At 46.0% G+C, this 22,001-nt stretch overlaps 4 protein-coding genes across 13 annotated transcripts in view; all 4 read left to right on the plus strand.

Moving 5' to 3' along the window:
• Positions 1-775: 775 nt before the first annotated feature.
• CCNB1 (cyclin B1) lies at positions 776-4,567 on the plus strand. Of its 2 annotated transcripts, none has more exons than XM_048079519.2 (7): positions 776-1,675; positions 1,820-2,002; positions 2,399-2,557; positions 2,949-3,182; positions 3,573-3,713; positions 3,963-4,073; positions 4,348-4,567. In XM_048079519.2, the coding sequence occupies exons 1-7, from the start codon at positions 791-793 to the stop codon at positions 4,456-4,458; spliced, it is 1,824 nt and encodes a 607-aa protein (XP_047935476.2). In that variant the 5' UTR covers positions 776-790; the 3' UTR covers positions 4,459-4,567. The 2 variants fall into 2 exon arrangements, with proteins under 2 accessions (XP_047935476.2, XP_047935478.2); XM_048079521.2 differs by having other exon boundaries at positions 1,823-2,002.
• An 88-nt stretch (positions 4,568-4,655) lies between these two features.
• CENPH (centromere protein H) lies at positions 4,656-11,413 on the plus strand. Its single transcript, XM_066988666.1, has 9 exons — positions 4,656-4,880; positions 4,970-5,025; positions 5,449-5,497; positions 5,780-5,854; positions 6,536-6,595; positions 7,753-7,816; positions 8,082-8,133; positions 9,334-9,491; positions 10,538-11,413. The coding sequence occupies exons 1-9, from the start codon at positions 4,780-4,782 to the stop codon at positions 10,625-10,627; spliced, it is 705 nt and encodes a 234-aa protein (XP_066844767.1). The 5' UTR covers positions 4,656-4,779; the 3' UTR covers positions 10,628-11,413.
• A 166-nt stretch (positions 11,414-11,579) lies between these two features.
• Positions 11,580-16,938, plus strand: KGD4 (alpha-ketoglutarate dehydrogenase subunit 4). The gene is made up of 4 exons (XM_066988667.1): positions 11,580-11,715; positions 12,043-12,106; positions 15,255-15,457; positions 16,696-16,938. Exons 1-4 carry the CDS (start codon positions 11,677-11,679, stop codon positions 16,711-16,713), a joined length of 324 nt encoding a protein of 107 aa, XP_066844768.1. The 5' UTR covers positions 11,580-11,676; the 3' UTR covers positions 16,714-16,938.
• Positions 16,939-17,124: 186 nt separating this feature from the next.
• Positions 17,125-22,001, plus strand: part of CDK7 (cyclin dependent kinase 7) — a 29,385-nt gene continuing 24,508 nt past the window's right edge. For 5 of the 9 annotated variants that reach the window (XR_010827890.1, XR_010827891.1, XR_010827893.1 and 2 more), the window contains exons 1-4: positions 17,133-17,375; positions 17,498-17,557; positions 18,754-18,787; positions 20,603-20,670. Coding sequence is in view for 5 of the 9 variants with exons in the window: in XM_048079525.2 (XP_047935482.2) it covers positions 17,316-17,375; positions 17,498-17,557; positions 18,754-18,787; positions 20,603-20,670 (222 nt within the window). In the remaining 4 variants the exon portion in view is untranslated. Of the gene's footprint in view, positions 17,376-17,497; positions 17,558-18,753; positions 18,788-20,602; positions 20,671-22,001 lie in introns of all 9 variants that reach the window. The other 4 variants (XM_048079526.2, XM_048079527.2, XM_066988665.1 and 1 more) reach the window with 4 other exon arrangements.

Consider the following 22,001-nt stretch of genomic DNA (forward strand, 5'->3'; position numbering starts at 1 on the left):
TGGAAGGTTGCCATGAAACACTTTTGAAGATGAAGCTGATTTAAAACAAACTGCAGCTACATATTGTACATTTGAGAGCAAGCAATATATGTATATAAAGAGGAAAAAATAAATTTTTATTTTTCAATAATGTTCCAATTTCATGTAGCGCATCTTTTCTCGTTAAAAGTTTAATTGAGGTGGAAACAGGACATACATTTTAAAAGCCTGTAATAGTGTGTTGTTGTAGCTCCCACCTCGAGCTGTCGGTGCAGCAGCTGATTTCGGGTAGGGAGTTTGAGAACATGCTTGAAATGTTGATTTATTTGGGAAATGTTGATTTATTTGGGAAATGTTGATTTATTTGGATGGGGAGGGGGCATCTGCACCGACTGCACTGTGTTTTGGGTGTGCGAGGCCTTTGGATCTCAGCTTCATCTGTTCGCGGTGGTCCTTTGTTACACAGATGACTAAATTTAGCCGAGGTAATTATAAGATGGGATTTGTGCGTGAAACATGCTTTTCACTTTATTTTTCTGTGGGGACAGGACCCGAGGGAGCGGCATGGAGCTGGGACGGGGGGGGTCAGGCTGGGTGTGAGGGAAAGGTTCTGCACCCAGAGGGTGGTCGGGCACTGGGACAGGCTCCCCAGGGACCGTCCACCCTGAGGTGACGATTTAGGGGTGTTTCCGCGCGGAGCCGCCCCGCGGGACCTGAGGCCCCTCACGGGCCCGCCGTTTCCCCGTCCCCTCAGCGCCCCCTGCCGCCCGCACCGCCCCCCGGCGCCCTGCCGCCGGCCCTGCGGCAGCCAATGGGCGTGCAGCGGGCGACCGATGAGCGGCGGCCGGGAGGTTTAAAAGGCGGCAGCGGCAGCGGGTCGGCCTGTCAGTCCGCTCCTCGCAGCTCTGCGCCTCGCTGCTCAGCTCCGCTCCTCCGCTGCTCAGCTCCGCTCCTCCGCTCCTCGCAGCTCCTCCGCTCCTCGCAGCTCCTCCGCTCCTCGCAGCTCCGCTCCTCGCAGCTCCTCCGCTCCTCGCAGCTCCGCTCCTCGCAGCTCCGCTCCTCGCAGCTCCGCTCGGCGCCTCTCTCGCAACACCCCTCGGCTCCTCTCTCGCCGCTCCGCTCCGCTGTGTCATCAAGGGTGAGTGCCTTCTCCCAGATGCCGAGCCGGCTGCCGCTACCGGCCGGCCGCCCGCGCCCCGTGGCCCGGCCCTGCAACCAGCCTGCGCCCGGCGGCCCGGGGAAGAGCAGCGCGCCCGCCGCCAAGACTGGGGTGGAGGGGAGGAAGCCGGGGCTGCTGCCCCGCACCGTCCTGCGGGACATCGGCAACAGCGCCGCCGAGCCCTCGCGGCTGGCCGCCCCCAGAAAGCCGCTGAGGGCTTACAGCAAGCGGCCGTGCGCTGCCGGGACAGCCGCCGGGGCAGCCGCCGGGGCAGCCGCCGGGGCAGCCGCCGGGACAGCCGCCGGGACAGCCGCCAGGGCAGCCGCCGGGACAGCCGCCAGGACAGCCGCCAGGGCAGCCGCCAGGGCAGCCGCCAGGACAGCCGCCGCCGCCGCCGGGACAGCCGCCGCCGCCGCCGCCCAGCCCGTGCCGAAGACGACGGTCGCCAGGAGGCCGCTGAAGGCAGCTGCCAAGAAGAGTGCGCCGCCGCCGCCGCCATCACCACCGCCGCCACCACCGGAGCCCCAGCCCCAGCAGGTACTGTCCCAGAGCGGGCTCAGCCCGGCCGCTGCCTCCACCGAGCTCAAACGGCGGCCGTGAGCCGCTGTGGGGCTGCCGAGCGGCGGCGGGGCTTGCCCTGATGCCCTCCGATCTGCCTCCCCCCACCCTATTGCCTTGTAGCAGGAGCCCACATCCTCATCTTCCACGGAGGGGCCGGCATGTACCCCTGCAGAGGGCATGCTGCGGCAGGAGGATCCTGATGCCTTGTCTGAAGAGGAAGATGTTGATGCAAAAGATAGTAACAGACCAGAGTTATGCAGCAAGTACGTGAAGGACATCTACAAATACCTGAGAGAGCTTGAGGTTGGTAGTAGTAGTAATAGTAGTTCAAACTACAGGGACACCTGCTGATGCAGGGAGTCTGCCTGTCATCATAAGGGTGGCTTAGAGATGGCACCCATTTTCATCTGTGGATTTTCAGGAGGCACTGATAAGTGATTCCTCAACTGAAAACGCTAGAGTAACCTGAGATGATAACAGATAATGGTTTTTAGACCAACAGATCAGCAGTAGTGGTACCATGCTCTTCATAGCCTGTCTCTAGTAAACCAAGAAACCTTATACACACAGGCCTAGTACTGTGATCCATAGTATACTGGTACGGACCTCTTTCAAAAGCCTTAAGATGAAACAGGGGCTGGGCATTGTAATTGTTTGAGCCAAATGATTAGATATAATAATCTGATTCCTTCCACACAGGTAACACATGTAGTCAGACCCCAATACCTGGCAGGCCAGAATATAACTGCGAAGATGCGTGCTGTGCTAATGGACTGGCTTGTTCAAGTACAAGTAAGATTCAGCCTGCTGCAAGAGACCTTATACTTGACAGTTTCTATCGTTGACCTCTACTTGCAGGTAAGCATCGCTTGCCCACTGTCAGGCAATACTTTCCATAATACTAATCTAAAACACTAGATCAACTGATCAGTAACACAATACATGGTTAGTCTTGTTGTCTTTATCAAATGCAAAGTGCACTTTGCTGGTCAACTGTATTTTGTTGTTGAATTATATGCCCTATATAACCCTCTCAATTACTAATTGTGACTTAATGCATCAAAACTGCTTATTCCTCTCCTTGATTTGGTCTCAAACCCTGATCATATCCAACAGTAGATGACATATAGTTCCTCTGTATATGCCTGTATGAACTTCCTGCCACTGAACAAACATGATGCTGGCTACCTTTAAAATACGTTTTCTGAGCCAAGCCATTATGATAAAGCACTACTGCTTTTTACTACAGGACAATGCTGTAAGAAGTGCGCTACCGCTTGTTGGTATCACGGCTATGTTCCTTGCCAGTAAATATGAAGAGACGTTTCCCCCCAGTATTGGAGATTTTGCCTATGTAACTCAAGACAAGTATACAACATCCCAAATTTGCAAAATGGAGATAAAGATTCTGCAAGCCCTGGACTTTCGTCTGGGTCGTCCTCTCCCTATACACTTCCTAAACAGGACTTCAAGGATTGCAGAGGTAAAGCTGAAAACAAGTGTTCTTTAAGCAGTACCTGGAAGTTGTAATACTTAACTGTGGAAGCTTGTTATACTGGCTCAAAACTTCCATTTGAGCCCAAACAGTATTGCAGCTGTTTGTCTGCTTTCAGTCACTTGAGCCTAGCCCAGCCAAAACCGAAGTTAAAATGTTTGATACTGCAGGTGGTCAGTAGACCGCTATTAAAAGCATATGAGCAGCCTAATACAACTCAGAACTGCTCTGTGATTAAGCCATTTGGATATCAAGCCTATAGCTTGAAAAATGTTTAAGAAAGTATTTCTTCCTGTTTGACTAAAAGGCAACTCAACTAAGCCTGACAGGATGCTTTTTCCTGGGAGATGGGCAATACCTAACTCTGACTTGCTGCAGGTGGACTTGGAACAACACATTCTGTCCAAGTACCTGTTGGAGCTATCCATTTTGGACTATGACATCGCTCACATCCATCCATCCAGGAAGGCAGCTGCTGCTACCTGCTTGGCTCTGAAACTTCTCGGTGGAAGCCCGTGGGTAAGTCATGCTGCACCTGCAAGCACAGGACTTGATGTACCTATGCGCCAGCTTAAAAGGCCACCCTGGGACAAGTGTATGCAGGCCTTTTGCATTGCTCATGTCTTAGCACGGGGGGACAGAAGTAGGATGGTGACTGTTAGCTCTCCCACATTACAAAGGAGGCCAACTGTTCAAGCCCAACAGAAGTCAAAGAATCCACTGAACTCTGTTCTAGTAGGCTTGTCGAATAACTTCCTTCCCTTTCAGACAAAGACTCTGCAGCACTACATGTCCTACAGTGAGAGTGACCTTGTCCCAGTCATGCAGCATTTGGCGAAGAACGTAATTCTAGTGAACCAGGGCTATATGAAGTATGCGGTAAGAACTTTTGGTGAGGGTGGGGAGCATGCTTGGCTAAGTGTCAGCGCGTGGTGCCCTGGGGCTGTGTTGGCTGTGACCTGAGCTGTCAGGCTTGTATCAGACCTGCTTACTGTAGCTGAAGGTCTGCCCCAAGGTGGGGCACAAACTGACCAAAATGGGTAAAACCTGGGTCTGGCTGCTAGAATTGGCTTGGCCTGCCCACCCCAAGCCTCAGATGAGCTGGAATAATGTAATAATCTGGGTAAACTTAACCTTACTTGTATGTTTGCAGTCCATCAAGAATAAGTACGCCAGCTCGGGCAACAAGCAAGTAAGCACTCTTGCACAGCTGAACTCTGATATCATAGAAGACTTAGCCAAACCACTGGCTGAACTGTTGTAACTGTGAAAATTCAACAAAAAAAAAGTATCGACGCTGTGTGTATATATACTCTTAGCTTTTATCTGTGTGGTTCGTGCTTTTAATAAAGATTACTTCCTCTCTACTGTCACCGTGCCTCACGCCTCGCGAGGGTTCTCTAATTACACCCTGCCTCTAATTGACATTAGAGCCCTGACCGCCCCGCCCCGCCCCGCCCCCTCAGCCCGCCCGGCCGCCATCTTGCCCACGGGGGCGGCCCCGCTTGGGTGAGGCGGCCCCGCCCCGCCCCGCGCGGCGGCCTGCGGCAGCCGAGGACTGCGCGGGCACTTTGAAGGCGGCGCCATGGAGGAGCTGAGCGGAGCCGGCACCAAGGCCGGTCCGGTTGCCGTGCTCCGTGCGGAGACCGGCCCCGAAGCGAAGCTGAACGTCCTCACCCTGCTCCGGTGCGTGCGGGGCGGCGGGGGGCGGCGGGGGGCTCGGTGCCGGGGCGGGCGGGCGGGCGGGCTGACGGCCTCGTTCGGCTCCCTTGCAGCCTGCGGGAGCAGCTGAAGCAGCAGCTGATGGAGTACCGAGCCGCAGCCTGCGCCAGTAAGTAACGGACCGGCCCCGCCGCGCTTCCCCCTCTGGCGCCTTCCCTTCAGGCCCCAGACACCCCCCTGGCACCCCTCTGTTATCCCCCTGACACCCCCCTGGCACCCCTCTGTTATCCCCCTGACACCCCCCTGGCACCCCTCTGTTATCCCCCTGACACCCCCCCAACACCCCTCCGTTATCCCTGACACCCCTCCGACACATCTGCCTGGTGGTGTGCTTTAACCCCGCAGCCAAGCACCTACACAGCCCACCACTCCCCCTACCCCCTCCCTCTGCGTAGTCTCACTAACGCTGGAGAGATAGCGAGGTGTGGAGGTAGGAATAAAACGTCCGTTAAACGGCTTTATCCTTTACGTTACATAAGTCATGTTTAAAGTCTTCCTGTTGTGCTGTTTTAGTGGTGTTCTTGCTTTGCAGATCAAGGAAGTTACCTTGACTATGATGTTGAAGAAATATCTGTTATGCGGTATGTAATTTGTTAACTTTGAACTTCTGATGTATTTTAAAATAAACTGAAGGACTGGGAACTGAGCTTGGAAGTTCTCTTCTAGTTACTTCTTTTTAGCAGAAATTCTGGATTAACGATCAGTACTATGCAGGAATGTGGTGAAAACAAAGGAAATGAAGAGAGAATATTATTGAATGACTTGTAGTTTGGAGGAAAAGTTCTTCCTTCAGACATGCAGAGAACAAGTTAAAAATGCGAGGTTGCTTTTACAATTTTTGTTCCTTTCACACTTCGTTTCAGACCCATGCAAAATTTGGAAGGAGCACTGGAGGAAATAAAAATCTCCTTCGAGAACAAGACATTATGCATGCAAAGGTAGATTTTTCTTTCTATTTGGAGGTTTTCTGTGTGTTTACATGTGTGCACATGCATGCAGAAATGCATAATTCTGATTAAAATTGTATTTCAGAGTGATACAGCACACGTTACAAACATGAGAAGTTTAATACAATTGAATCAATAGGAATGAAGAGGGAGATAACATAGAGAATAACAATAAAACACAAACTGAAGCATGTGTGAGCCTCAGAGGTTCTGGAAAGTTAAGAAAAAGCAGACAGTATACATCAGTAAAAATAGTTGGTGGTACTTTACAAATTCCTGTGAAGAGAGTGAGGTTGGTAGTTGTTACATATCTCCTGAAGCACACAACTGTTCGTTTGAATTCCCACCTTTGTCCAGCTTCCCTTCTGCAGACTGGGACTGATGATATCTGAGGTATGTTTGTCAAGATAGAAATGCATTGTCGCTCTTACAAATAGTCTTTGATAACACCTTTCTTGTCCTGAGGATTAAGCCCCAGTATTTAAGAAGTGTGATATTTAAAAGTTAACCACGTTTTTTGTTGTTCTTGACAGGTTTTTTTAGTATGTATTTCCAATGTGAAAGTGGGCATAAATGGAATTAGTAAATCTCTCTTCCAGTATTTATCAGCATTCAGTTCTTAGTTTCGTATTAATTCTCATCAGTTATTTGTCTCTTTCTTATACCATGCAGGATGCAGCTTGTGGATGCCCTGCGAAACAAAATGACACAGAATGATGATGATGAGAGAAGGTAAGGTGTTTTGGGGGGAAAGGATGGCCAGAAAAGAAAGGGCTTGGAATAGTTTAATGTGACACATTTCTATTTTACTTCATGGTAACTTTTGTAAAGCAAACTTTTCATCTAGCTTGGACTGGATGACATATAGTCCACCTTCTGGCTAGAGACAGCATGATCAAAACTATTATATGCACAGTGGATTTACCTTTGGACTCTGAATTAACTAGCCTTTGATTACAGAGATGTTTAAGCTTGTTTCACACAAACCAGCTCAACTCCAGAAGCACCAATGTAGTTTGTTCATTAGCTCCGTTATCTTGGCTGCACTTGTGAAATGCACTGGATTCCCCACCATCAGAACTGGTGTTTTCATATTTAACTGAAGCCGCAAGAACATTTATTGAATGTTATGTGAGTTCTTGCCCTCTTCGGATCATGTCCTTAGATTTATGCTGACTTTGAGAGTTGACTGAATATGGGGATGTTTCGTGAGCAGTGGGCTCAGGCAACTTCTCTCCCTGGTCTAGACAGTAGTAAGTCACTTTGTGAAGACTGGATTTGACTTTGCCTGGGCTTAAGTGGCTTTCCTAATTTTTGATGCACCAGTAAGAGTTTATAGTCAACAGTTTTTTGTTTCTAAGGAATATGAATTCCCAGCGCTTATAATAGCTGAGCGCATACTGCAAGCTGGTAATGGAGCCTTGCCTCTGCTTTGCTGCCTTCATTAAATAATTATGTACAAGCTTAATGCCTGTCAAACAGAACTGAAGGTTTCAAATGTGTTTGAAATTTGTTTTTTAATTTTTTGCCCACTATTAATTGATGCATGCATATGAAGTATCATGTGAGAAGTTTCGTTTCTGTTGAAAATACAGCTGAAAGCAATGCATTTCCATGATGTCCCTGTTACAGCCCAGAATTCAGGAGCTCTAACCACTAGCTATATGATTTGAAATATTAAACTTAACTGATGTTTTAGCAAAACCGAGAGCAAAACAAGGAGCCTATGTGGCACCTACAACTATAAGTATGCTAAATGTGTAGTTTTTTATTTTTGTGTTAAGATAAATGGGCATTTTTTGTTTAATCTAAATAACTTAGATTAATGCATTCATGCTGTCAACACATATTAATGGTCTAAAGGTATGCAACTTTTCTTCCTTCCTTAGACTGATTGTGGAAACTATGGAACACACAGTAAAGCTCAGCAAGGCAATACTCGAATCTCAACAAGTAAGTTCCATTTGTACCTTTTGTTGCAGTTGTGCAGGCTTGCCGTAAAGGTAATTGAAAGTAACAGGAATGCACAAGTCATTTGAAAGTAAGTATGTGGCTCAAAGGGCATAGTTCCTAGCGGTGTTAAAATTACTGAAATTGTTGCTTAGAGTGAGTATGCAAGCAAGTCTGCAAGAGCTGCCCCTAACTGCTTTTGTGGGCTGAACTAGCATCATCAATATTTATTGGATCTGAGAGTCTACGAAATATGTTTTTCTTTCAGCAAACACGTGAGATTGAAGAGAAATTGAATGACATTAGAAAGAAAAGACTCAGTAAGTGCATTAGTTATATTGACTTTATTTTATATTTGAATATACTGTTCATATTTTAAAGTGCTTCTTGTAGCATTATTAAGTAACCACAAACTTCATAATACAGTTAGAAAACTTACGAAAACAGTTTTATTAGGTGCTATAAAAATGAGCTGGTGTGATGTCTACATGATTATTAGACTGATAGAACGTATTAGTCATATTCTTGTATCTCCGATTTCGTATCTGCTAAAAAAAAAAAAAGGGTGGTGGTGTTTCGTTATTTATTATAAGCTCCCCGGCAACTTACACTTCACTTAGTAATTTAAATCAGTTCTGCAAAACTGAAAGTTTTTATTTTTTTCTCAAACTGCACTTTTGTGAAACGTTTGTTGAACAGGAGGATATTTACTTACAAAGAGCTTGTGTAGTAATATGTGACTTGGTATTCAGAACGCTTATTATAGTGGGTCAAATTTACATTTGAAATCACATTTCAGAACTTACTAAGGTAAACAATTCTTTTGAATAGCACTAAAAGTTTGTTCTTACAAACCTATGACGAGATTTGACAACAATTCTAACAATTATTAATTCATTTTTTTGTTTCACGCATAGAAATTGGTGTGTATGTTGAGAGTAATAGACACACTGAAGTATCTCTTTTCACAGAAAAAAATGAGCACCCTAACACCTTCCTTCAGGAAAGGAATGCTGTATCAGGAACAGCAGCATTCTTCCCATGTACGAACTCTTCCTTCATGGTGTCTTTCAGTCTAACTTTTAGCCTGGTTTCGTCCAAAACCCGGCAATACTTACTGATGTTGTCCATATATCCCTTCTATGATTTTTGAATTCGTTTTCAATCAAACATGATTGTAAACATCTCCAACTATAAAAGTCGTGACAACTGAAGATGTGGTGTAGGACAGGTATTCAAATTAGTATCTATGTCTGAAGGAAATGCAGACCTTATTCAAAGGACTTTTGGTTTTGTTAGCAGCCAGGGAACCAGTCGGTGTGTAGTGATACCAGATACCACAGTACTTGTGTCTTGTGTGAAAGGTACATTGTGAGTTCTGGTGGAGGAAACAGATGGAGAGAGAAGTTTGAGCTATTGCAATGGAAGTGCCTTAGATGTCTGTAAGAAAAAAGTATCTCTTTAGGTCTTCTGCCCACTGAAATAGTTCTTAATGCTTTGTTTTACTAATAATGGAACAGTTCTGAAACAGGCTGAAGAAGACAAACTACTGCAAATCCGTGACGTGAAAAAGAAAAAGGAAGTAGCAAATATGAAAGTGGCTGAAATATTGGAGAGTGTACATAAAAACCTACAAACTGAAAGAGCGATGGCTACAGTAATTCAAAATGTATTCCAGGTAATTTCATAGCTTTCAGAAGCAGAGTTGCAGTTCTGCATTACAAGCAAAATAATATACTGTATAGTGAATGTGACTTCAAAGTCATTTTCTAAACTCTTTAAGTAACAGCAATAATGGAAAAACTGCAGTATGAAAGGAAATCTTTATTATTTTAAAGACTAAAACTATGAAACTTTTTTGGAGTTATTATTTACAGAGTTTAGAAACATTCTATTGATCTGTCTTTATTTCTTTGGTCCCTTAAAGGTACAAAGGTAATGCATTTTCCAGAAATGTGTCTATCACGACAGTGGCTATAATTCCTTACACTGGTAGTCACCCCTACATCCTCCCCAAACCAGTTCCCTAGGACAAATAAATAGGCCTTAATCCCATGATACCGGTGGGATTAGGGTGGGAGGTGGGCCTCCTGCAGCATCCTGTGCTCAGAGGAGCTCCACTAGAGGTCATGTGTCCTCTGCTGCTGCCCCCTACTCTGCCTCTTGCAGTGTGGCTTGTCCTGACCAGTGAAATACCAGTGAAGAACGCACATAGTTTACTTTAAAAAATTTTTTTTAAAAAAAGGCTGTGGAAGAATGTATTTGAGGCCTTCAGGTAGAAAAAGGGATATAACCGTTCTGTGAATTTGCATGATAGTGGAATACCAAGAACAGAAAAAGAGCCACATGTTCTTTCTGTTGCACGCCATGTCTACTACTAGCTTGAAACATAATATGGTTTCATCTCAAATCGAGAACAGGAAATTAAACGTTTTAGTGGGTTTTGGATTAGATTCCCGGAATTCTGTTTTTTGTACTCCTAAAGTCTTCTGAAACATAAGTAAAACAATTCTTTTTTGGTTAAATTAAAGATTCCCATTTTCAGTCTAGAATGGCAGAGTGAGAATGTTAAAAACAATCATTTTCTCCTCTCTTCCCAAGTCCTGTCCATTTCAAACACTGCTGTGAATTTCAAGGGCTTCCAAAGTTTAAATAAGACCAACAGAAATTTTGATCCTTTTTAAGAGCTTTTATTTTTTAACCACTAGTCTTTCTGTCTTGTAGAATATCATCATTGGAAGCAGAGTTAACTGGGCGGAAGATCCATCTTTGAAGGCAATTGTTCTACAGCTTGAAAAAAGCATCTTTATTTGAGTCAGGAAGATGGCCTTTCATATTTACAGTGTGGATAATCAATATATTATATAATCAATATTTTTTGTATCATAAAAGCTCAGTTTTATGAATTTGAAATTTTGACCTTTCTGGAAGTTCTCTCTACAGGCTCAGAATATGGCCATGCAACTCATTGAAGTGAATTTTTAGTTCCTGGTAAACAACAAGCAGTGTAGCTGATGAACCTAAGTGAAGGGTTACTTTATAGCTCTTCGACGCCAAGAACTCGTTTTCCCCTGAAATTCAGCAATAAGACAAGAAAAAAGAATGATTTATATAACCTATACATGATAAGCTTTTACGTAAAAGGTATTACACCAAGGCTCCGCCACTGCTGTCCTGCTCCACCTTCCGGCGCTTTGTGTCTTCCTGCCCGCACCACAGGACCCTGCAGTGTCGCCGTAGAAAGCTCAAACTGTAAAACGTGGTTAGGAAAGTGTGTCTGCGTTTTCTTTTTTTTGTTTGTTTTTTGTTTTTATTTTTCAGTCATTAAACCGCTATGTATAATTTTATGCCTAGAAAAGTGTGGCTGTGCTACGCGGTGATGAGCTACGCAGCATGACCGCTGCCAGAAGAGGAGCGAGCGGTCGGTGCTGCGCCACGCCGGGAGCTCCCGCAGCCGCGGGCAGTCGGGGCGGGTGGCGGTACAGCACGCCAGCCGCATTCCACGCTTTTAGACGCCAACGCTCGCATTTTTACTAAGTTCCGCTACCTTGGCCGAACCGCGCTGCGTGTGCTGTGCTAAATAAAAGAAATAACTGGGCACTTTGTCCTTCACCTGCGCTGTGCTAAATAAAAGAAATAACTGGGCACTTTGTCCTTCGCGAGCGCCTGCGTGGGGGAGTGCCCGCCGTGCGCTGGCGGCACCCGAGAGAGCCGGGGGGCAGCTGGGGGCCGGGGCTCTCCCGCCGGCGCGCCCACGGCCCCGCCCCCTGCGGGAAGCCCCGCCCCCTGCGGGAAGCCCCGCCCCCCGCGGGAAGCCCCGCCCCCCGCGGGAAGCCCCGCCCACCCGTGGGCCGGGGGTGACCATGGGCAGCAAGATGGCGGCGGCCGCCCGCGCCGTGCAGGTGACGGCGGCGGCCCCGCGCTGCGGGCGCGGTGAGGGCGTCGGGGCCGGGGGGCGGCCGGCGGGGACGCCCCCGCACGGGGCCGGCGGGGATCGGGGGCGGCCGGGGCCCGGGGCGCCGCCCGGGGGCCCTGTCCTTGGCGCGGGGAGGGGGCGCGCGGGGCGGGGCGGGGCGGGCTCCGTGTCCCCGCGGGCATCTCCGTGTGCGCGGTCCGACCCCCGGGGGTTCTGCGCCGTGTGCCAGCGGTGTGCGGGTACCGCGGGGTCAGCATCTGCCCAAAGCGCGTCCTGTGCTCCTGACGTCTCCTGCTGCCTTGTCGCTTTGTAGGTGGTCAAGCCGCATACTCCGCTCATTAAGTTCCCGGACAGGAAAAGCGGTCCCAGGCCTAAAAGTAAGTATGTCGCTCCTCCGTCTAGAGAAACAGCCCGTGCCAGGTTCTTTCTCTGAACCGCCTTACACAGCAGCACGCTTCTGCTTTCACGCAGTGACCCGCCTGATGTGGGGCAAGGGTTCTGAAACACGGCTGTTTCAGTTTGAAGGTAACTCCTGACTCAGCCCTCCCAGACTCTGTACGACTGCGGGAATGCATACGCTGCACGCATGCCTATTTCTTGGCCAAGCCAGGTTCCCGGAGATTTACACTACTTGCACACAAAGTCCCATTCCTGCAAATGCTAATAATCTCCTGAGGTGATCGCGCCAAAGTCACTCGGAAGCAGGTTTAGCTATTCGGTGGTACTTGCAGAAATGATGTTGCATTTGCCTCGCCCGTTCTTTTCTTAATTGGAGCGTGCAATGTTTGTAGTATTTGAAACCTTGATTTTAGGTGGCAGAGCCGTTCCGCCGTACATTTTAAATGTTTCCTAGCGTTATTAATTAATGCTGAGAAAAAAACATATTTTCATGGCCATCTTTGACATCAACTTTTATACCTATAGCTTTGTTGATGTTTATAGGATCCTCTGTATTGTTACATTTACACATCAAAGTTACATAAGCTGTATGTTGTTTTTCTCATGAGTCAATAAAGCGTTTGAAACTAAAATAGAAGAAGTCTTATGAAGCTCAGTTACATTGTTCTCATTTGTTTAGAAATGATGGCTGTTCTCACTCTTTTTTTAGTTTGTTGCCTCTGATGTCTTTTTTTCTAGTACTTGTGTCAAAATTTGTCAACACCAGAGGTATCTCCTTGAAGCAGATAGTTAATTTAGACATCTGAAAATTCTTCTTTTTATTTTTTTTCCTGCTATGCTAATGTTTATGATGGCTAAAAACATAGGGATTTTAAATTTCAAGACTGTTACCTTCAAACTTTACACACTTAATTCTGTAACGCCATCTGAAGGGTGACTATTCAGTAAAGAATGGTTGGAAGCACCTTAACGCATCAGTAACTGCACCATATATTTGCCAGAGCATTTTAACACCAGAGATTTAGCTGTAAGTTTCATTTATCCTTTGACATTTCAAAGTATCTACAGTGTACATCAGTGCCACTTCTGATGTATCCATGAAGTCCTCAGGAACCATATTTGGGGATAACTTTGCCAGAACTCCGTATGCTGTACCCCGTTTAGCCAGCTGCACCATCTCTCATGCCAGCAAATTGCATTCTTAAAAAATGCGTTATGTACCTCTTTATCTCTGTGTCAGAAGAACTTTGTCACTGTAGCTTTCGGGTCCGCTAGACCTTTCTACCAGAACCGTGTTCTGTCACCTCGATAGCAAATTGCAGTCTGCCTCTCTTTGCTTGAAGGTTGTGGCAGTGCCTGCGTTCACCGCACCAGGCTGCTGCTTGCGCATGGCCACACGGAGCTCTGCAGATCAAAGATATACTTTTAGAGCCATGGGTGCTGGAAAGGCCAGCCAAATTCTTTTATGGTATTACTATTGCAACACGTTGTCAAACAGGGCAGGGAAAACTATAGGAGAGGCTGTAACTGCGCTAATGCAATTGCAGTGTTAGGTCTAGTACTTCTGAGTCCCGATTTCTTGTGTTTTTAATTGGCCAGTGCGTCTGTTCCAACTACGTATCAGAATCAAAATTGTACGGTAGAGGAAGCTCTCGGGTAAATCTCTAAATATTTTTGTGGCATATAAAACAAACTTGGAGAAGCTATTTCTCATAAGGAGTTTTATTTCTTGAAACAAAAATACTTTATAGGCGTTACTGGCCAGAATTATTTGTCAGCTCTGTGTTGTCAGAAACAGCTCTTTCTTCTGTTTTCGTCTTCTGCCCCTTTTGCCTCCTGCTCTTAAATTTTAGAATTTAATCTTCATGGCATGCCCTGTGTTCAGATTATGTTCCTTTTGATAAGTTCTCTTCCTCCTTGCTCTGTTTGGGACCTTCCTTGCCAAACCACCTGATCAATTTGCAGCTTTCAGATAGAGTCTTCTGCGCGAGAACTTCTGAGTGTGCCCCTCCATGGTGTTTTTTACCAGCAGTGGTTTGATGACTTCGTTGCAGCTGTTTGACATCCCTGTCCTGCCAATCAACTCGGACTCACCATGGCTCCTCTCCTTTGTCACTACTGATCTTGTTGGAGGCAGCGGGGAGAGAGGCAGGCAATACCATGGCATTTTAACACATCCAGGTCTGCTCAGTCTTGATGCTACTTATTTTGTAAACTCTTAGTCTGCCTGTACCAGCTGTGTTTATCGTGCTCATTTTTCAGGGACACTGAGAAGAACTTCCTTCGGGAGCAGTCTGCTTTACTGTTTTTTTTTAACCAGGCCTGAGTGCTTCCAAAGGAAACATACTGCTATGAGATGCAGTCCTCCCTGCCATGGTGACTGTGTATTTCCATTGTCAGATCCACCACGGAGGGGCAGACCTGAGGTCCAACAGGCTGGCTTTGATAGCACTGCCTTTTTGTTGTCTGTTTTCCTATCCTCAAACTGAAGGCAGCTTCCCTAACGTGAATTCCTTAAGCCTAACTCCTGGCCCTCTTCTCTGAAGTATTTCATGCAGTACTTGGTCTGCATTTCATTAACAGTTTGATTGCTGATTCCCAATAGTTGTGTTCATTCGGCATGATGTTAAAGACGGGTACAGCACTGCGCATTGTGAGCTTCATCCTCCTGTAAGCCTCTCTTTTTCACCAGTCTGTCTTTACCGTTGCAGAAAACAGAAAGCGTTATCTCAGTGGACCTTAGTTATTCATCTTAGTTATCTTTCTGCATAACCCTCTCCACACACACATTTATGGTACTTCGTGCTGCAAGGAAAGCTTCCCAGTGAAGGAAAGCCTTTGTTAGGATATATCATGTGGAAATCTTGTGTTTCCACGTGAACATTTCTGCCATTCAAATATGCATTCTTTTCATTTCTGATTAAATGTGTCCTTGATACTGTGCTCTTCATATATTAAACAACAATTAGAATGGGTTGTGAGAAATAGAGCATCTTAACTCTTTTAATGTTTGTTATAAGGAAGAAAGTTAATTGTCAATAACTAGTAACTTTTGCTGGTTGCTTATCTAATTAATTTTACAGTTTTGTTACATTTCTGTAAATGTTTTTGCAATCTGGGTTTCAGTACAGGAATCTCTACAAGCAAGTGTGCCATCACCCCATGCTTCAAAAGCACAGGAGTCTGTCGGAGGCAGGGCACCAGCCTTTCAAAGTATTTCACCTGTTAGTAGGGTACAAGGTACACCAGACACTTCAGAATTAGCAAGAACCTTCCCTCAGAAATACAGAAGGAAACTTATGTCAGATGAAGAGATTGAATACATTCAAGTAAGTTTCAATGACTGTATGTTCTCTGTTTACCCAGCATTTATCTTACTTGAAACTTTGAAGGACCTGTAGAAATACGGTAGTACATTGCAGTTCTTGGTAAGTGTGTACTCAGAGCTCTCACAGCTTCGATGCACAGTACCCAAACTACAAATCCTTGGTACACGGGGTACCCAGCTTTTACTAATCAGCAGCTCATGGTGTCACGGAGAGAGACAGACATAGAACACGCATGGAAGGCTAGTGTAGGTACAGCCTACATTAACCATAGTCGCTACCTGTTCTGTAACAGCTGCTTAATGTGTAATTTGAATGTGTTGGATGTGACCACTGGAGTCCATTCACGGACCGGCAGAAGCTATTGCCAGGTGACAGAAGTCCAAAATATTCTTCAAACTAGTTTTTATGAGTTATTTAATAGTAAGTTAACTTTTGTATTTCAACTTTTGGGAACATTTTATTAAGTTTAATATAAATATTTCCTGAAATATTTGCAATTACAATATTATATGGGAAAGGTAAGAGAGACGTACTTCCATAACAATTTTGAATTGTAAACATCATTACTTAAAAGAGGAGAATTGAAGAATTAGAGAGATAGGTGTAAGTTTGAAATGAAAAGACACTTAGGTAGCTTTGTTAAATGATAAGGACACCTAAAGTGTAACCACATGAGTAGAGGAAATCAGTTTTTCTGCATGCATATGGGTAGGATATCATAATTAGAAGATGGATTATTTTCCACAGTTATACACTTCTTCACCTCCAGCATATTTTTTTAACCAGGAGATACATTGTAAAATAATTGGCACATTAATGAATTTCTGACTTCTCACAGAGGTCATAATTGCTGACCCGGGCCTTGTTTTTTTCTTTGCACTTTGGAATTTGAGCAATGGAAATAATCCTCAAACTTCTGTTCACCGTTGCTGTGTCTATCAGGCCTTCTGTAAAGCGAGTAAGAGTCAGGTTTCTTCAGATGGGGAGAATTGCAGCCGTAGGTATGGGCTGCAGGATTTTTTCTTTTTTTATATTCCTCACTGAAAATTGGGCTGTTGCTGATAGATGATGGTGCTTTTTTTCATGCCCATTCTTTTATAGATTAGAAATCAAAGTCTAAATAAAGACTAAATAAGAAGTTAAGACTAGAAACCTTGTTTTTGGGCTGTGTGTGAAAAAGCTCGTGTCTCCCCTTGGTGTAGTGGTGTGTACTTAGTCTGTCCCCTTTTCTCTTTCAGCGTGGAGGTCCGGAATAAGCGCAGAAGACAAGTTTGTCCCCACTGCTGGAGGACGAAGCGTTGTGTTCACCGCGAAGGCGTTTCCTTAGCGTTACAAACGATTGTATACTGGTAGCTTTAACAAAACCCCGGTGCGAGGGGCGGGAGGGCAGACATGACACCTCTCGCACGTTTCAGTCGATGGCTAACTAGATGCCGGCACACCATTAAAATATTTTTCTAATTAGCCACTCTACAAAGCGACACGGCGGCGTGCTTCTTCACGGGAGCCCTCAGGGGGACGTGAGGCGGGGCGGGGCGGGAGCGGGGACGGTTGGGGGGGCGGGGACGGTTGGGGGGGCGGGGACGGTTGGGGGGGGCGGGGACGGTTGGGGGGCGGGGACGGTTGGGGGGGCGGGGACGGTTGGTGCCCCGTCGCGGCGCAGGCGCGGCCGGTGACACGAGGCGGCGGAGCTGGGGCCTCGGCACCCTGCGGTTGCTAGGGGCGGCTCCCGGCGGCGGCGGCGGGCCGGAAGCGTGGCGGTGTTAAAGGCCCGCGGCCGCCGTTCGGCAGCCGCCATCTCGCGTTCCTCGCTTCCCTGCCGTCTCCCCGCTTCCCTTGCGTCTCCCCGGTGGCAGCCATGGATGCGCGGGCACGGGCCAAGCGCTACGAGAAGCTCGATTTCCTTGGGGAGGGGCAGGTGAGCGGCCCCGGCCCCGGCCCCGGCCCCGGCCCCGGCCCCGGCCCCGGCCCCGGCCCCGGCCCCGGCCCCGGCCCCGCTGTCACGCGTGTCTCGCCCTTTTTTCTTTTCTCTCCCCGCAGTTCGCCACCGTGTACAAAGCAAGGGATAAGAACACCAACCAGATTGTGGCTATCAAAAAGGTGGGTGTCGGCGTGCCTCCCTGCCCGCGCCATGGCTATCTTATTTTAGTTCTTTATTTTTCGGACCCTTAATGGGCAGTGGAGCACTCTTTTTTTATTTGCAAGTACCCCGCTTCAGCTGCCTAAGTACCTCGCTTCAGCTGCCTTTAATACGTCGTTTTTCCAAGAAGAAAGGCTACCTTCAGTCCTACTAGATCTGAGTTTCTGAAGGGTTACCTAGCCTGCAGCTTGAAATGATGTTACACGTTAAAACCAAATAAAGCACACTTTCTGAATTTAAGGCTTTGTTAGCCCCTGATAAAAGCTTGCTACTTAAATCTTTCTGCCTGCCGTTCGTTATTTCCTTTGGTCCAAGAATGTTATGCTTGGTTAACTTTGGATAGCAGTTTTTTGGCAGAAACTGGCAAAAGCATTCTCATATCTGCAGCTTAGCTGTACAAATACAAACGTTGAAAATGCTGTTGTTGTCATAAAGCGTTTCATTTAGTGCTATCTGAAGAGATTACGGGAAGTTTTCGTATTGGAAAGAGGTGATTAGCAGTGCTTTGCGAGGGATGAAAACTGTATGTTATGGTGCTGTGTTTAGATAAGAGCCCAGGTTTACTTAGGCAAGTCGAACTGTATCAATAACAAGTAATTATGTTTTGTACACTAGTCCATTTTAGCTTTACAGCACTGTTTCTGCAGGGTTGCTAATATGCTAGTAGTAGCAGCTGTTGCAGAAAGTGTTCCTGCTTGCTTGTATTGTACCCTTTTCTTATTTTTATCATCTGGAAATAAAAGTACTTGAAAGTTCATTCAGCAAATGCTCAAGACAGAATGATTCTAGTAAAATTAGTGTTCTCTGTGTACTGGGGCAGGGTTTGAGGCCTTCTGAGAACACTGACAGTTCCTTGGCCTCGCTTCTCGCAGGGGAGAGGCTTGGTACTGGTATGATAAAGCTTTTTCAGTACAAAGCATTCTGTGCTGCCAGTTTGTAACGTGTCTGTTTTCAGCCGTCATGAATATTTCTCAACTTTCATAAAAGCTAACGCTGCGGAATCAATTTTCTTCTTAAGAAAAAATTGCCTGCCTGGTAGAGCTCTTTGTGGTAGTAAAACTCATTCTGTTTTGGAGTAATAACAACACTGAAGAATGTACCGTAACTGTTGGCGCAGATGGCTTAACCTTATATAATACGAAACGTTTGTTTTCAGATTAAACTTGGGAATAGATCAGAAGCTAAAGATGGTAAGTTTTAAAATAAGTTCATGTTGCATGGCTTTGTTGTCTTTGTTTCTGCAAAGTGGTGGGTTAATTTTTCAGACTGTAGCTTGGCTGAGGAAAAACGAGCTTTACTCCTTCAGTGTAAGGCTTAATTGAGGTTGTTTATTTAATTGAGGTTGTGTATAAAAAAATAAATCTTCCCAACCTGGAGAGACAGAAAAAAGCAATAGAAATATCTGCACACTCTTTGTAATATCTACCATGGCTGACTGTGTATATATAACCTGTTAGCTTCTCAATTTAAGTGGAATACAAACACGAATATAATGTAGAATAATAATATTTACAGCACTGAGTTTAGAATACCTTCTTGTTTTGATGTGCCTCTGTGCCTTAAATGTGTAAGACAGGTGAGAGTGCTTACCTCTGTTGTCAGATGTTTGCTTTGTGCTGTTTTTGTGGTTTATGCTCAAACAAAAATTAGTAAAAACAAGATCTTAAAAATCTTGTCTCTGTATGGGTAGGTTTTGTTGTTTTGTGTTGAGAAATAGGTCCATGCAGCAGAGTCTTTTGATCGTGTTTTCTGACCAGCCTTGTGTCTTTAGGCATGGGTATTGCAGGTAAAACCCAGTAATCGTGGTTGTCTCTTACTTAACTGTGTGGTGCCCAAAAATGCAGTAGTATATGTATAGGCTGCCATCCTTCGGGGATCCTACATCAGGTTACCAACTTCTTGTGATGAGTTTTTACTCTCACCTCTCCAGTTTCATTCTAAGGATGAATTTTCAGACATTCCAGAGTCTGCCAGTTGTGCAGACTGCCACAGAGTCATGATTCACCTGGTCTTCACTGGGCTAATGTCCTTCAAGGACAGTCATTACCTTTGGCCTAAACCTATAGTTCAAAAAAATAGTAATCATGTCTGGTTTCCTGGTGCTACCAGGTAACATCCTGGAATACTTTTCTCTGAATCCAAGAGTTGTGCTACAGCAGGTTTCAGCAGGTAAAATCTGCTTTCAGATGCCTGTCTAAAATTGGAATTAAAGCAGGCAAAGCAGGAGCGTAGGCTAATCCATCGCTTTGCTAGAATATTATATGTTGAATGAGATCACAAGTTTTGGGAGAACATTCTTCTTCAGCTCATGTGCAGCTGAAACTCTTCTTCCACAACATGCTACAGGAATGTGTGCTTGCCAGCCAGTTGTGTGAGCCATACATACCAGCATTATTTGAAGGAAGACCCAGGAATCAGGGTCTGATGTGGTGCAGCTTGTGTGACTGCCAAAGTGCACACCCCAGGATTTCTGTATAAAATTTCTCTATAAGATTTACATTCAGGTGAGCAGGCTTTGGCCACTCTACTGTTATTGTCACGATACAAGTATAGAAAAGTGTGCACTTCCTGCCTTTCTAAATAATGCTACTTTGATTCTGTGATTCAGAAAGAAGAGATTCATGAGGTTTGTCATTGTGCCTCCCTCTGGAAATGACACATTGAAGAACTAATATTTGCAAGAAGTAACTTATTTTAAAACAAAACCAAAGCTTGGTATAATCTGAAAAAGATGATTTTTTTTTTCTAGGCTTGTTCAAGAACATGATGATCTAAATCTTCTGATTGTCATGATATATTTGCTATGAAAAAAAGTATACATCCACCTTTATTTAGGCTTCAGCAATCAATGTATCTATAGCGATGGACTTGGCATTTAACAAGTAGATGAGTGGTGAGGAAGTAGATTGTAATAGTAAATCATCAGTGAGTAACAGAGTGAGAGGTTTCTTTGAAGCTTAAAGTTTTTAATTTTGTTCTCTCATCTTTTTTTTTTGTCAATGTAGGAATCAACAGGACAGCCCTCAGGGAGATAAAGTTGTTACAGGAGCTAAGCCATACAAATATTATTGGTGTAAGTAAAATGAATGCTACTTCTAGAATTGGTCCCCAAATACTATTGGTACTGTTTCAAACAAATTCAGAATTATTTGGGTCATGGAAAGGCTACTTAATTTTGTTGTAGCTGTTTGTCACCTAAAATGAGCAGTCGAACAGTTGTTATGGCAAAACACTTATTTCAATAACAAAGTCTTTTATTTTGAACTCCTGTTACTGTTTCCACGAAACACCTTCTGGGTTTTGTGGAAATTAAAGGTGGGAAGACTTGTGGAGACTTTAATCACCTGACTTTCTATCTCCGTGATAGATATGCATACGAATGCAATATTGAATTTATCTGAATTTGGTAGCTTCAGGTGAAACCAGTGACAGCCAAAAGCAAGCTTAGTGAGCAGTGGTACAGTGGGACTCACGGGGCTTACTAGGTTTTAGTGCTGATATTTAAAACTTTTGTTGGCAGGAATAATGCCTGTATCTTTTCAGTTTTATTTATATTGACTCTCAGCTACAGATACTTAGACGGAGCTGAAGATACTTCAAAATTAGTTAACGTAGATCATCTGAAGCTTTGCCATAAGTATTAGAGCTGATATTAATTTTCCGGATAGTTTATTTAACATTTCAGGCTGGAGATACAGTACTCCTCTGGACTGTGAAATTACTCGGCCACTTACCGAGGCGATCGGCTGCGGGGCAGGCGCGTTGTGCAGCGGAGGGGGGGATGGAGTCGGGCAGGGCATTTTTTCGGCATCGAGGCCACTCGAGGGAGCCGCCGGGAGCCGGCCGCCCTCGCGAGGGAGGCTGAGGAGGCGTAGGCGGAGCCAGCAGCGCCCCTCAGGCAGCCCCGGGGGAGCGCGGCGAGCAGGGCGGGGCGCGGCGGGGCGCGCAGGCAGGGCGAGCGGGGGGGGGGGGGGCGGCCCTCGCCGCTCTTTCGCAGCGGTCTTTCCCTTCGGTACTTGTAACCTGCCTGCGAGGAACCTGGCCGTGGTATCAACCAGGCAGAAAACCATGGCCTCCGCATCTCTTGCGGCCTCTCCAGCCGCAGTCACCGATGTGGCTACTCAGACGGAGGGCTCGGGGAAACACGCAGCCATCCAGGTCTTGGGCCGCAGGGTGTGCCCGAGTCTTGTGTCGGTATCTGACAGCAGCAGCGAGGGGTATGCCCCTCACTGGGCAGGTGTGCCCAGGTTGAAGAGCTGCTCAGCCAGGTAGCAGAGCTTTGGGAGGAGGTGAGTAGGCTCAGGAGCATCAGGGAGTCAGAGAGGGAAATTGACTGGTGGAGGTGTACTCTACCCTCTCTGAGACAGACTCAGGAGCCTGCCACAGCACAAATGTCTCCTGCTA

This window comes from Anser cygnoides, chromosome Z (assembly GCF_040182565.1).
Source record: "Anser cygnoides isolate HZ-2024a breed goose chromosome Z, Taihu_goose_T2T_genome, whole genome shotgun sequence".
NCBI lineage: Eukaryota > Metazoa > Chordata > Aves > Anseriformes > Anatidae > Anser > Anser cygnoides.

Coding starts and splice junctions, on each gene's coding strand:
- KGD4 (XM_066988667.1), top strand. CDS start 11,677: ATGGGCAGCAAGATGGCGGCGGCCGCCCGCGCCGTGCAG. Junction 11,716..12,042: donor CGGCCGCCCGCGCCGTGCAG/GTGACGGCGGCG, acceptor GTCGCTTTGTAG/GTGGTCAAGCCGCATACTCC. Junction 12,107..15,254: donor AAGCGGTCCCAGGCCTAAAA/GTAAGTATGTCG, acceptor TCTGGGTTTCAG/TACAGGAATCTCTACAAGCA.
- CCNB1 (XM_048079519.2), top strand. CDS start 791: ATGGGCGTGCAGCGGGCGACCGATGAGCGGCGGCCGGGAGGTTTAAAA. Junction 3,183..3,572: donor GGACTTCAAGGATTGCAGAG/GTAAAGCTGAAA, acceptor GACTTGCTGCAG/GTGGACTTGGAACAACACAT. Junction 4,074..4,347: donor AGGGCTATATGAAGTATGCG/GTAAGAACTTTT, acceptor GTATGTTTGCAG/TCCATCAAGAATAAGTACGC.
- CENPH (XM_066988666.1), top strand. CDS start 4,780: ATGGAGGAGCTGAGCGGAGCCGGCACCAAGGCCGGTCCGGTTGCCGTG. Junction 6,596..7,752: donor AATGATGATGATGAGAGAAG/GTAAGGTGTTTT, acceptor TTCCTTCCTTAG/ACTGATTGTGGAAACTATGG. Junction 7,817..8,081: donor CAATACTCGAATCTCAACAA/GTAAGTTCCATT, acceptor TTTTTCTTTCAG/CAAACACGTGAGATTGAAGA.